A 14,050-nucleotide genomic window follows, 5' to 3' on the forward strand; every position below is an offset into this window, starting at 1 on the left:
GTTCTTACTGGCAAAGTCTATTATGAAAGCACAAGTGCTCAGACTTGTCTCCTTCAAGCTGACAGTCAGTACTAGGATGGGGTCACTCACCATCTCAGGGCATCTGTATTTAGGGAGGGAACAGGAAGTATCACTAAGTCTCAGCTTTCCTAGCATCCCTAATCCCCTCGCATGATGGGAAAAGAAAGGCAGGTTGTCCCCTCAGTGCCCCAAATAAACTGAGACCAATAATTTTTTGCTCTATTAAAGGCTCTAACCACTGGCCCGTTTACTCAGTGGTTAGAGCGTAGGCCCATGGACCAAAGGGTCGTGGTTCAATTTCCGGTTAAGGGCCTATACCTTGATTGGAGGTTCTCGAGCCCTGGTCGGGGGACATATAGAAGACAACCAATTGATGTGTCTCTCTCAAATCCATGTTTCTCTCTTTCTCCCTCCCTTTCACTCTCTCTTGAAATCAATGAAAAAAATACCCTCTGGTGAGGGTTAAAATAAAATAAAATAAAATGAAATAAAGGCATGACGTCTAGCAAATATGAGTCAATCCCTGTTGCTGTTTCAGACTGAAAGGCCAACGCAATATGGGGCTGAGTTGGGGGGGGGGGGGGTGTCAGGGTATACTAGTTCCAGGAAAGTTTTTTAAAAAATATGTTTTTATTGATTTGAGAGAGAGAAAGACAGAAACATTGACATCAATCAGTTACCTCCTGTATGCATCCCAGGAGGGTAATGAACCTTCAACTCAGGCATATCCTCTGACCGGGAATCGGATTGGTGATCCTTTGGTGCACAGAGCGATGCTCAACCAACTGAGCCACCCTGGCCAGGGCCCAGGAACATTTTTACAAACATCCTTCTTGACTCAATACTCACTGAATGTGGACTTCCCAGAGCTACACGCCAGTCTTTACCTGCTTCCCTGCTCTCCAACATTGGAGAAAACAAATTCCGAAGGCCTTTCTCTAGGGAAGTGGAGGTGATTCCTGACCAGAGCGGAAATAATCTGGACCTTACAAAGATGTTTCAGTATCACTAGGTGTTGGAGGGAATAAGTTGACTCGGTGAAGATCAGAGCAATCCCCTGTTCTTTGAAAAGAGATTTGGGTTGCCTACTGTAATATATATATATAGAGCAGGTGTGCTGTAAGCTAAAGGCAAATAGTTAAAGATAGTCTATTTTTATTACCAAAAACACACTACAGCAGTGCTTTAGGCTTAAAATAAACTGAGAAACGAATGACACCAGTTCAAAATAATTTCTCAGAGTTCCAGCTGCTATTTCAGTGTCTCCATGCCTTTTTTGTCTTCTACTCAACTAGACTCTGAAGCTAGAAACAAACAGCACCATGCTGTTCTTAGGAGGCAGTGTGGGGAAATGGACTTTTTTCAGATAATTTGTTTAAAAGGAACAAATTGACTCGACTGACTGACTGAGTGGTCCAAATGTGTGCCTGGCTACTGAATAGTACCATCTTTCTAGTAGACTGGATTCTAAAAACCCACCGGAAGTGGAAGTCAGTGGACCAGGCTTCGAAAATCTCAGCTCCTCCTCTTGACTAACTTGGGCAGGGTATTTAATCTCTCTGAGCCTATTTTCTCATCTCCAAAACCCAAAATTTTAAAAAATCACTGATAAGAGAAATAGATGAAAACTATTATGAAAATGCCTGGTAAGTACCTGGTACACAATAGGTAGGTATTTAAAAAGGTAGCAAAGTACAAAACCCTTTGTATGGTATGCACAGCCCTGCTACTTGGCCTGGTTCTACCTCACTTTTTGCAGTAGCCACTCTAGGTTTCTTTCAACTCTTTGAACATGCCATGTTTTTGCAGCTCCAAGTTTCATACTGTTTTCTTGAAAGCTCCCCTCATGAAACCCCCATCTTCACTGACTCTGCCTGCCTCACCCTAGAAGTCTCAGCTTTATGTATCATTTCTTTGGAGAGCTTTCCCAGATATACTTGCTACACAATTCCACAGTACCCTGTACCTCCCTTCTGGTAACATTCAAAATGCATGTGAGTTCATGCTTAACATCTATCATCCCTGTGACTTGAGCTAGATCAGCACAAGTGCTCATTAAACGCCTATGCACTGCATTGTCTCCTTCCTAAAATAATGAATAAGCATGAGCTTTGGAGCAAAAGTATTGCTCTTAAAAAATACAATTCATTCAAAAACTAGAAAATCCAAGGTCAGGTCAGTGCCCCCACCCCATTTTTAAGACCAGGATATTTATTTGGCCTCACAGCTCACTGAGTAGGACCAGCCCTTTGGAAGCACACACTGAGAGTCTTTTCTGAGCAGGTCAAAAAAATCTTATTCCATACCATTCAGCCTGTCTGTCAAATGCAACATCCCTCCCTGGGGAGGGAGCAGCCCAATCCCCCAGCTGGTTTTTATTCACACTAGAAACTTTAACTCCGTTCTAGGCCTCACAAAATGAGAGCTGTGTCCACACAAAGCCACAACAACTAGCCAATTCACTGAATCCGATGAAATAAGCCAATTCACTGGGGGGAACACAAACTGTCAAACTGGGTACTTGGTGCCTTATAGACCAAACAATGCGTGATTGAATTGGTTTGCTTTTCAATAGGTTGTCTTGTCATGTGGTAGGCTCCAGTGAGTGAAAGATTTTCTTTATCATTCTGTTTTGTCTTTTTTTAAAAAAAAAACCACAAAAATAAGAGCACATAAGATAGAAGGGTAAATAACTAATAATGGCTTCTCTTTAATTTGTGGTCAAACACACCAAATTCAGCAATTTGAGCTTGCCCAAAAGGCACATTTTGTGGAGCAAGGCACCCCATCCTGTGTTTTTGCTTTAAAATAAGACCCTGCCAGTCCTGATCTCCTCTTTGCAAACGCATGGCACTGGGAGACAGAGACCATGTGCAACAACAGCTCTTTACAGACAAAGCATCTATTCATAGACCCCACTCAAGTGCAATCGTAGATTTTCAATTTCATTCAGCTGAGTGCGGAAGACTCCCACTATGAGGGTGGGTTGCTAAATGGTTCAGCTGGGAAAAGGACCCAGAATGAGAGTCAGCTCTACAGTCTGCACTTTCATTAGCAGAAATGAAAGCGAGTCCCTCACTCCAAGTCCAATTTTACAGTAAAGAGCTAATCCAGCAAATGAGCCAAGAGGCTGAGCAATTTCTCTTCTCCACATCACTTCAGTACCCAGAGCATAGCTTTTTTGTTGTTGTTGGGGCTGTTGCTAGGGTAAGGGCTGAAAAAGTAGCTAAGTAATGCATAGGGTTAAAATTTGCACAAAAGGGAGGGAAAATGTTGGTCCCCCAAGCCCACAGCTAGACCTGACCACTTTTATCCTTTCTTTGAATACAACATGCATTTTTTTCACCTTCCAGCCTTTTCATACCTCATTCCTTAAGGTCTAGTTAAATATCATAACTAATGCTCCCAGCATGCAGTGTGCTCATTCCATTCCCCACAACCATATGAGGACAGTACTACTATGTTCTCCCCTTTTGCAGAAGCGATGTGGAGAGGTGAATCATATGCCCAAAGTCCCAGTGAGGAAGTTGAGGAGTTGGGATTTAGCGTCCCCCTTCCCAGAGCCTGAGCTAACCACATACTATACTACCTTAACTACTCCCAACATGGGATTTCTGCTCTGCCCCAACACAGCCCATCCCTACTTAGCCCCTCTACCCGCCAGCAGAGCACCTATTTTCACAACGTGCATGGGTTTTGCTGCCTCGACTGGGTGCATAGGTCTGTGCCATTTCCCCAGTGGTGTCTGGCAGGAGGCACTAAGTGTGTTTTCCATTACCAACTGGTTCCCCCCTCACTTAAAATAAACTTATTGCTTTGTCATGACAGTAAAAATCAAAGGCCAAATCCCCCATGTAGGGGCTGGCATGACATCCTCTGGCCCATGGTATCTTGCTTTTCCAGTAAGACAAGTGTCAGTCTGCATTAATGGCAGCAATTTTAATTGCAAGTTTGCTCCAAACGGGAAGAGAATCAAGGCTTTGCTTATCTCTGCATTAAGATGACAAAGCAGATACACTCATTTCAAAGCACCATTTTCCAAGGCAGGAAAAGACAATTTCACCTTTTACTCACTCTTTCCAAAGGATACTCTTAAACTGACTTCTGGCACGCTATTGCTCTTGCGCCAGAGATATCATTTTTATTGGACTTGAAGAGGTGTGGCCCACATAACTAAGATAGATGGGAGGTCAATCACTTTCTTGCATGCTGACCCAGCAACCCAGAATAAGGAAGTTCTTAGGTAGCCGGGCTGGCGTGGCTCAGTGGTAGAACGTTGACCTATGAACCAGGAGGTCATGGTTTGATTCCCGGTCAAGGCACATGCCCCAGTTGTGGGCTCAATCCCCAGTGTGGGGGGTGCAGGAGATAGCCGATCAACGATTCTCATTGATGTTTCTATCTCTCTCTCCCTCTCCCTTTCTTTCTAAAATCAATTAAAATATATTTAAAATAAAAATGTATTTAAAAAAAGAAGTTCTTAGGTAAAAAGTGCTCATTACCAACATGGATGCAGCGACCTCAGGTGCTCACCCTATCCAGCCGTTTTCTGCTGAGCCTACACAGTGTGTGCTCTTTACAGTTTAAAGCATGGTTTGTTTGGGAATTGTGTTTTAAAAGCATTATTTTCAACAGGTATTAAAAACAGAAGTCAGAAAAACAGTTATAATTCGCAGTGTGCTATTATGCCACTTTCCTAATTCCCAGGTGTGCAAACACCCCCACAAATCTGAATCCCGTCAGCATTTAGAGAAGCTGTTCTGGCAACACGGGGAGTGGAGGAGGAAGAGAAGACAAAACGTTCAAAATGTTTGGATCCCAGTATCATTAAACAGGACCTTTAAGGAAATACTGGGACGTAGGTCAGGCTACTTTCTGGCTTCATGCTTTCAATGGGTCTGTTCACTACCAACCTTTGGAGAACAAAATACAAAAGGCAGATAAAGGCATCCAAGCAGAAAAACAAACCGAGGGAAAAACAGATAGGAAAAGAATGCCTATGATATTTATTAATATCAGCTCAGAGTGGGAGAGGAACAGAACAAAAATGATACAGCCTTGCCCCTTTCTGACACTGTAAATATGGGACAGGTTTAGAAGTCACGGTGGTAAGATCCTTATTTTTCATTTACGTACTTGAATACCCTTTACTGATTTGTGCCAATAAAATAATCATCACTTTTTCTAACCTAAAATGTTATCGGGAAGAGGAGCCAGTAAGACATGTATGAGTGAGCTGTTTGTTTAGCAGTAAGACTGAGGCACACAATTTTGGATTCTGGTATTTAAGTGAAGGAAGAACAAGCATATCGTCACTAGCTTGGCAACTTGTCAGAATACTGACAAGTTCAACACTTTCTGCTCATTTTGGTAATTATCATTTTGAACAAAGACAAGTCAAGCTGTCTATTCAAGGTCCTTCCTATTGAGAACACCAGCAATAGCTATCAAAAACACTGCCTACTTTTTTGTATTAAATATATTTTTATTGATTTCAGAGAGGAAGGGAGCGGGAGAGAGAGATAGAAACATCAATGATGAGAGAGAATCATTGATCAGCTGCCTCCTGCATGCCCCTTACTAAGGATCGAGCCAGCAACCAGGGCATGTGCCATGACCAGGAATCAAACAGTGACTTCCTGGTTCACAGGTCAAAGCTCAACCACTGAGCAACACCAGCCAGGCAACACTGCTTACTTTTATATGCTAAGTCAAACAAAGCGTAAACACACACACACACAGAGATTTTTACCAGAGGAAGCTGTCCTTGAAAATCATCATCAGTAAACTCTCACCAAGATACTGTCTGTGCAAGCTACTTCTATGACTCATTTCTAAACTGGTGTCTTACCTTAGTGTTCCTTCTTAGACTGCGAAGAATATTTCTCCTCCTTGGATCTTCATCTGTTTCATATGGAATGACAGCATTGTCCCCTTTATAACCTTGGGATGCCTGGTCCTCCTCTTTCTTCCGGATGGGTCCCAGCTCATCATCGCTCCCCACGCTGAAGCTGGTTCGATAACTAGCAAACCTCCCTAGGCGGCTGCATCTTGTCCTGTATAGCACTGGCTTGCTCACAATGGAAACTTTGCGACCTCGCTCTAGAGAGCTAGTGTCCATTTCACTATCAGAACCATTCCCACTGCCATTAGATTGGGCTTTGTTGATATTCCGAATGGTGATGATCTTGCCTTGGGTGCTGTCGTGGGGCACTGAGTATATGTTTTCTTCTTCATTCCTTGGCTTGACCACAGCATCCATGGGTTCGGCGTAATCAGAAGGATCGAACCCATCTGGAGGTAGCCAGGTGCTACAAGACATAGACTTCCTCTGTCCATCTCTATGGCCTTGTTCTAAGTAAGACAGATCCCCCTTTGTAATTTCAAAATGGACAGGAGGCTTTGGTTTGACTGGTGGAGGTACTTTGTTGTTCAAAGTTGTTTTACTCTCAAAGTTGCTCATGAACAAAGACAGCCCATCATTTCCCTCCAGTTCCATAGAGAACTTAGAATGATCTTTGGACAGGGAGGGCAGTGATGTGTCTTCTCGAAATAGGCTGTAAGAAGGGGGCTCGATATCCTCTTCTGAATCCTGCAGGTTTGAGTTGCAGAGCGGAGAGCCCGCCCGAGGAGAGTTAAACACCTCCTCCGTGGTGCTACAGGCCTCGGCAGCGTTATCGTACATATGAGTAGCCTCAATGATGTTCTTTTTCTCCACCACATCTTTAAAAAACGGGTGGAAGAGCTCAAGTTTATGCTGGGGCTGGCTACAGGGAATGCTTGTGAATCTGCCATCAATTTCTTGAGCAATCTCCTCCCCCTCAGTCAGCTGTTCCCGACTTAAGTCGTTGTCCAGGACATCTATAGCGCCATCAGTGAGTGCGACCAGCTGGATGGGGATAATGTCCTGCACTTCACAAAGAAAGGCACGTAGCATAGCCAGGGAGGCCTTACGTTTGGCTGAATAAAAAACAATGTACCCATGGACTAACCGGCTTTTCCTGATGCTAAACGAGGAATGGTATGAAAGAATAGACAGTTCAATGCGCTTCTTGTGTAGTCCGATTGGTAGTTCAAGTAAAACAGAGTTGTTGCTCCCACAATGGGAAGATTTACAGGTTTGGGACTGAAGGACAGGCAAGAGTATGTCGTCTGCACTAAAAGGATCTCCACACATCAAACACATGACAATTCGCAGGTCAACATCAGCCAGATCTTTGATGCTAGCAGTAGAACTGACCAGGTTTAAGTTGCGCTTAGAGTCCAGGAGTCCTTTCAAAACTTGACTGATGTGCTTTTCGTTAATGTTGCGGCCGTAACTAATGCCAGCAGAAGCAGGGTCCACAAAGACACACTGAAGTTTGCTAGCAATCTGCTGACCTTGTTGTATTAAGCTATGCAGGGTCTCCCCACTGGTGTCTCCTCTCTTGTTAACCAAAATCAGTGTCAGTGGGAGATGGACTAAATGATTATCTCGCCTACCAAGTGTGGACTCTCTACTCTTCTCTATACTCTCCACCACATAGGACAGAGATTCCTTTGAATTGTAAAGGCAGAGACATCCGTGGGGCTGAAATGTTGGCGTTTGGAAAGAGTTCACAGGAAGCCTGACGTTGCCTTCTATTGGCCTCAGGGAAAGCTCATACATTTTACCATCTATCACATACTTGTCATCATTTGTACAAAGAGCTCGAATCTCATTGGCCAACTCTCGGGCAAGACCATCTTTGCCCAAGATAACCAAGTTGATTCTATCAATGTTGGGGTCAGAAAGTGAATTTTTCTGATTCCGGTCAGATGGCCGGATAAACCAAGAACTAATCAGGTGCTCAATCTTAGCATCCACACAAGCCGGGCAGCTAGGGCACGTTTCTTTTGTTGGGTGGTACACAAAATGAATGTGCTTCAGAATAAGGGCATCGCGCTCTGCTTGGAGCTTCTGTAATGCTTTAAATCGCTGTTCCTCCCCCAGAACATCCTGAATGACCCCCATCTTCTCCTTGCTGGGCTTTGCATCCAGCTCTAGCTCATAGAACAATTCTGAATATTCTACAAGCAGCTCCTGAAACTCTTCCTTTGCTCTGTCTATAATTTGTTTTTGGTGTTTCCCATAGATATCCATGTATACAGATTCTTCCAGCCACTGGTAGAAATCTTCATTCATGATGAAACTACGGGCCTCTTCCCAAGGTTTCCCAGGAGTTATGAAAGGCGAGGTCTCCAGGTTTTCTTTAAATGCCCTTCTCATCTCAGCTCTTTTCCTCTCGTTCCGTAGTTTCTCTAAGTGGGCTTCATACAGCTGCTCTGCGGGGCCCGTATCCATTAAATCAAAGGGAATCCGCTCATTCTCCATGTTGTCAATGTGGCTGGTGGCATCCCATGGGGTCTCCTCAAGCACAACAAACCACTTCAAGAATTCTGACTTGGTCTCCAAGAGCTTTTTGGCTTTTATGCAGCTTAGGTGGTCTATTTCATCTAGATTGGGTATAAGAGCTTCAAAAGCTAATGGCAGGGCTGCCAGGTACAGCTTCCTTCTGCGCTCAATATGCTCGTGCTTGAGGCGGTGGATGTGCTGGAGAAACAGCTTCCTGGCTTTCTGAGTCCCTTCCAGGTAGACATAGTCCTGGTACTCAGGAGAGGCCTGCATCTTTCGGCTGACACTTAGCCAGTTCTCATTGTGGTTTTTCACAATGCGACTCACCAGCCACTCATATTTGTCTTTTGCCGTCGCTATCTGCTGACTCTGCTGCTTGAGAGCTTCAAAGTAAGGAATGATTTTCGTCTTTCCCCGATTTTTATCAATGAGCTGCACTAAGGTGCTGAAAGCCAAGTCCACGTTTACGTTGGATCTTGCAGAGGTCTCCACAACCTGGAGGTTCTTTTTGCTTAAGGCAAAAGTATGTGCATCTCTAATGTACCGCTCAACGCCTTCGTCACACTTAGTCAGGACCACCACTATGGGTTTTTTTGTTTTTGCAAGCTGATTGTAGAGATTGGAGACAAACTTGAGCTGGTCATCAAAGTTCCTATTCATGCCCCTGCTAACGTCAATACCCAGAAGAAAACCATCAATTAGCAGCTTTCCATCTGACATTTGTTTCTGCTCAAAGTCCTGCTCCAGCCCCAGCTGGTCAGTGCAAAAGTACATGAGTTTCTCAGCAGATGCGAGCTTGGTCGCAGCAGCTCTCTTGATATAGGGCTGTAGGGCCGTGCTTCGATGAGGTTGAAAAGTCTGATCATCAATGAATTCAGTCTGCTCCACAATGTGCATCTTACATTCCACGCAATCCTCCAGGGATCGGCTAACTTCTCCCCAGTAGAGAAAGTGGTCATTATTGACCACTCGCCCACCAAAGTCACTGGTGCTGAGGACAGAGGTATGGTCCAAGTGAAACTCATCAGCACTTGGGCGCACGAAGCGGTTGCACAGACAAGACTTCCCAATGCCGCACTGGCCCTTCTCCTTCTCGGTCCCAGACAATCCCACCACACTGATGTTGTAGGTGGGAATGCGGACATCTTGCTTTCTTGCCATCATCATCGTCGACACATCCTGCCACAATCAGCCACTTCCGAGATCAGATTAGTGTTTTCCAGTGGACCCGATGGCTTCCCAACATTATCAGCAGGGGCTGGCTGTCCATGCAGCAGTGTCAGGTCCTGTAGTGCTTGTGTACCAGTGCAAGGTCAGTTTTTGCCACTTCTCATCGCCAAATAGCCAACATTTCTTCCTAGATGGAGAAAAAAAGAAAACCCATCAGTATCATCATTTTGGAATTCAATTATAATCACTGAACTACAGCAGAAATCGATATTCTTATTCAACAAATACAGTAAACAATGAATGTTCCAGACCTAATACTGGTTGAAGATGTAAGAGTGAATAAGAATGCCATAAATGTACCCTCAGAGAGGTACAAAGTCCTCTAACAGAGGAAGACATATAGTAAGCAATGTGCTAAGTGCTAAAACAAGGGTTTGAGGGCTGCTTGGAAAAACTGCTGATTCCAAGGATAGGGCAGGATTAGTACAAGATGAGCCTGGAACATCTTGTTGTGCAAGAAAGGAAGTGCTAGAAAAAATGATAGAATGCTTCATAAGGATACAGGAGCCAGTCAAAGGGGCTCCCACAGGTCAAATCTGAGACAGTCTGAGCACCAAACTAAGTACAGTAAGGAATTATAAGCCATTGCAAAATAAAGAAACCTTCAGGTCGTACTACTGGATCAGACAAGAATCACCACTTGATGCTAAATCTAGGGGGGGATTTTGATGAGGAGCAAGCAGCGTATTTGTACGTAATTGAGGTGTCCTCTGAAAGGCTACTTACTAGTTGCAAAGGAAAAAATAAAAACAACAACACTAATTATACAGTGGAGAAACTGGGCAACACTTTGGGTAATGAAAATTATCATCACCAAAGAGGGCGAGAAGAACATCATGAGCCTCAAATGTGATCCCCCGGGAGGATACATCACTCTGCAGTATGATGGCCTAGAATCCATTACCTCATCCTAATCACAAGGAAACATCAGAAAAACACAAAATGAGCCAGATTCTGTTTAAAAATGGGGGAGGGGGGCACCCTATACTTTAAAAAAAATAGCAACATCATAATTGACAAACAATGGTTATGTAAACATTACAGATTAAGGGAGGCTAAAAAGAGACATCCTAACTAAATGCAATTACCTGACCCTAGACTGAATTGTGCACCAGAGAGGGGTAAAGGGTGATGCTATACAGGACATTATTAGATCAATTAACAACACTGGACTATAACAGAATATTAAATAAAAGAATTTTACTTATGTAAATTTATGAAGTTGATTTAACAATCATCTGAGAGAACAGCCATGCTCTTAGGAAATACACTCTGAAATATTTTGGGGGGAAAGGTCATAATGTATGTTACTGGTCCAGAAAAAAACCCTCACTAAGTTTATATAGAGAGTAAGAATGCAAATGAGGTAAAATATCAATAATAGATGAATGTGGGCAAAGTATATAGGATATTCCTTTGTGCTATTTTAATTTTGCAACTTTCTACAAGTCTGTAATTATTTCCAAATAAAAAGTTATTTATTTATTTATTTATTAACATAGTTTTTTATTGGTTTCAGGGAGGAACGGAGAGAGAGAGAGAAATTTCAACGATGAGAGAGAATCATTGATTGGCTGCCTCCTGCACGCCCCTCACTGGGGAATGAGCCCGCAACCCGGACATGTGCCCTTGGCCAGAATCAAACCCGGGACCCTTTAGTCCACAGGTTGACGCTCTATCCACTGAGCCAAACCAGCTACAGCATAAAAAGTTTTATAATGTGTGAATATGGTGTGGTTTCCCTGACAAGAACATAAGCTCACCCGGCCAGTATGGCTCAGTGGTTGAGCACTGACCTAAAACCAGGAGGTCATGGTTCAATTCCAGTAAGGGCACATGCCCAGGTTGCAGGCTCCATCCCCAGTGGGAGGTGTGCAGCCAATCAATGATTTTCTCTCATCATTGATGTTTTGCTCTCTCCCTCTCCCTTTCTCTCTGAAATCAATAAAAATATATTAACCGTTTGAGTCCCAAGCAGCGCAATCGCACTGCTTGGTATTTCTCGACATAAAATAAAACAAGCGCTATCACACTGTTTGGGTCTTTTCGTACTCATTTAGAGAAAGCGCGGTTGCGCTGTTTGGGATTCTTCGACAGTGTTTTTTCAATACCCCCTGGGACTCAAACGCAATCGTATGTTTTCTCGACATAAAATCTCAGCAGCGCGATCACGCTGCTTGGGACTCAAACGGTTAAGAAGGAAAAAAAGAACATAAGCTCTGTGAGGACAAGTCCCAACTGTCTTGTTCAATTCTTTTTTTTTTGATCCTCAGCCAAGGATATTTTTCCATTGATTTTCAGACAGAATGGAAGAGAGGGAAAGTCAGAGAGAAATATCGATGTGAGAGAAACACATCAATTGGTTGCCTCCTGCATGCACCCTGACCAGGGCCCGGGCCAGGAAGAAGCCTGCAAACAAGGTACGTGCCCTTGACTGGAATCGAACCCAGGAGCCTTTGGTCCATAGGCCGACGCTCTATCCACTGAGCCAAACCTGCTAGGGCCTATCTTGTTCACTTCTGCGTCCTCAGTTATGATACAGTGCTCGACACAAATATTTACTGAAAAAGTGGATAAATGAATGACTATGAGAGCATATTAAAGAGTCTTCAAATCCAGTCTTTTAGATTTAGGAAAACCTTTGTGAAAGAAGTTCCATCTCAGGTGAGACCTGAAGTTGACGGAATGAAATGAGCAAAGACCCTCTCTCTCCAGAAAAAAAAGCATGGGCAATGGGGGAACCAACTGAAACCAAGTGTGAGTGGGGAAGAGATGGGAGAAATGCACTAGCTGGTGAGCAGGAGCCAGATCAAGCCACTTTCAGAGAGCTTAGCTTTTTTTCCTGAAGGTTGTGGAAGCACAGACTGTGGCTGAAAAGTGGCACCGTACAGGACTTAGAGTTTGAACAGATGAAGTAATACAATGTTATGATGTCTTACAAATTCTTTAGAAACTTTCCAGCTAAATAAGTCAGATGTGTAGTCTCTGGCTGCCTCTACAGAAATGGTCTTCTGACTACTACTGTTTATGTTGCACTGCCATATACTTAGATGCACAAATAAGACTTTGCAAAACCTGCAACCAAATAGACGGTCTCCTGAGAGCACCCAAAGAGGAGAATTTAAAATAAACAGAGCAATTTTCTCTTGAATCTCATTTATGTCTGGTAGGTACCCAATATTTCCACAACCTTACTATGTTTTTGTGGCCTATCTCATAAGAAATGTTGCCGGAAGTGAGACCACCAAACGTTATTCTGGCTGAGACTAGGGGGCAATGAATGGGAGAGCACAGCTGTCCCCTATGATAACTTCTCAGACCTTTCCAAAACACCCATATCTTCCTCTGATACCCAGAAAGTCAAACCCCCTATGGAAACAAAACGTGGCTGATGTGGTATGTAAAACTCGTGACTATTTTCAAAAGAGAAATCTCAGCCACTGCAAGCAATGGCCTCCAGATAACCTTAGTGGCGTGCTCCTAAAGAAGCTAAGTTCCAGACTCCAGCAGGCACCCATGGGAGAGACAAGACAAAATAAATCTTCCCGAGCCCCACCCCCAGCCTCACCCCACCTCCCTGGGGAATTGCTTACCTAAGTAAAATTATGAGATGTTTATGAATACCTAAATAAAGTATGTTTACACACATCCTCTGAAATACCTGAAAAGGAAAGCTGGGAAATCTAAGTGCTTTTGCACATGACTCTGTAGCGCACATATACAATTTTGTTTCAACCCATGAGGAGGCCTGGGTTCTTAAAACGGAGACTCAGATGGGAATGTTGATGAAGGTTTCAAGGGTGCTGCTCCCAATACAGGGCCCTTCTCTATCAATTCCTAATCCCAGGGACTAGCAGGAGTCAAGGCCACCCATTTGACCAATCTTGAAACACAACTTGGTGACACAGGTCCTACTTCAAGTGACTGCTGCATGCACCTGGCAAATCAGTCCACGTATTCTCTGTCAAGTGGCCAAATAATCTCCCTTCACAGGAATCTAAGGAAAACACACCCTGATCTGCTCTTAAACCTCAAGAAATAAAGATATTGTCTCAATTTTGAACTATCATCCATTCAATACCTGCTTAGTTACAATTTTTTAATGGCATGTTACTTTATTTAGTCCATTCAAGTTAGTCTCAGTTATCTGAAGGAAGCTAAAGAAAAAAACATTCTCAACTCAAGAATGTAGCAACTGATATTTTAAACCCATAATGCTAACGAACTTTTAAAAAGCCACACCAAAAAGAGATAGAGATAGAGATAGAGATAGAGAGAAAAGAAAAAACTGGCATGGGAGTGGTTAATTTTTGGACACCTGGTAACTTTCCACTTGTTAGAAACCTAATAGGTTTCCTGGTATAAGTATGCTCTTCTTACATGTCTGTCTTTGATGTCTGGATAATGCAGTTTTACTAGTTCCTC

General features: G+C 43.4%; 1 protein-coding gene across 1 annotated transcript in view; it reads right to left on the reverse strand.

The window, feature by feature from the left end:
• Positions 1-14,050, reverse strand: part of ARHGAP35 (Rho GTPase activating protein 35) — a 131,920-nt gene that overhangs the window by 70,038 nt on the left and 47,832 nt on the right. The window contains exon 2 of the mRNA XM_070402347.1: positions 5,873-9,752. Within this exon, the coding sequence (XP_070258448.1) occupies positions 5,873-9,562 (3,690 nt within the window). The 5' untranslated portion in view covers positions 9,563-9,752. The remainder of the gene's footprint in view (positions 1-5,872; positions 9,753-14,050) is intronic.

Source organism: Myotis yumanensis, unplaced genomic scaffold, assembly GCF_028538775.1.
Source record: "Myotis yumanensis isolate MYYU_CA2020_CCGP unplaced genomic scaffold, mMyoYum1.0.hap1 SCAF_23, whole genome shotgun sequence".
In the NCBI taxonomy this organism is placed as follows: domain Eukaryota; kingdom Metazoa; phylum Chordata; class Mammalia; order Chiroptera; family Vespertilionidae; genus Myotis; species Myotis yumanensis.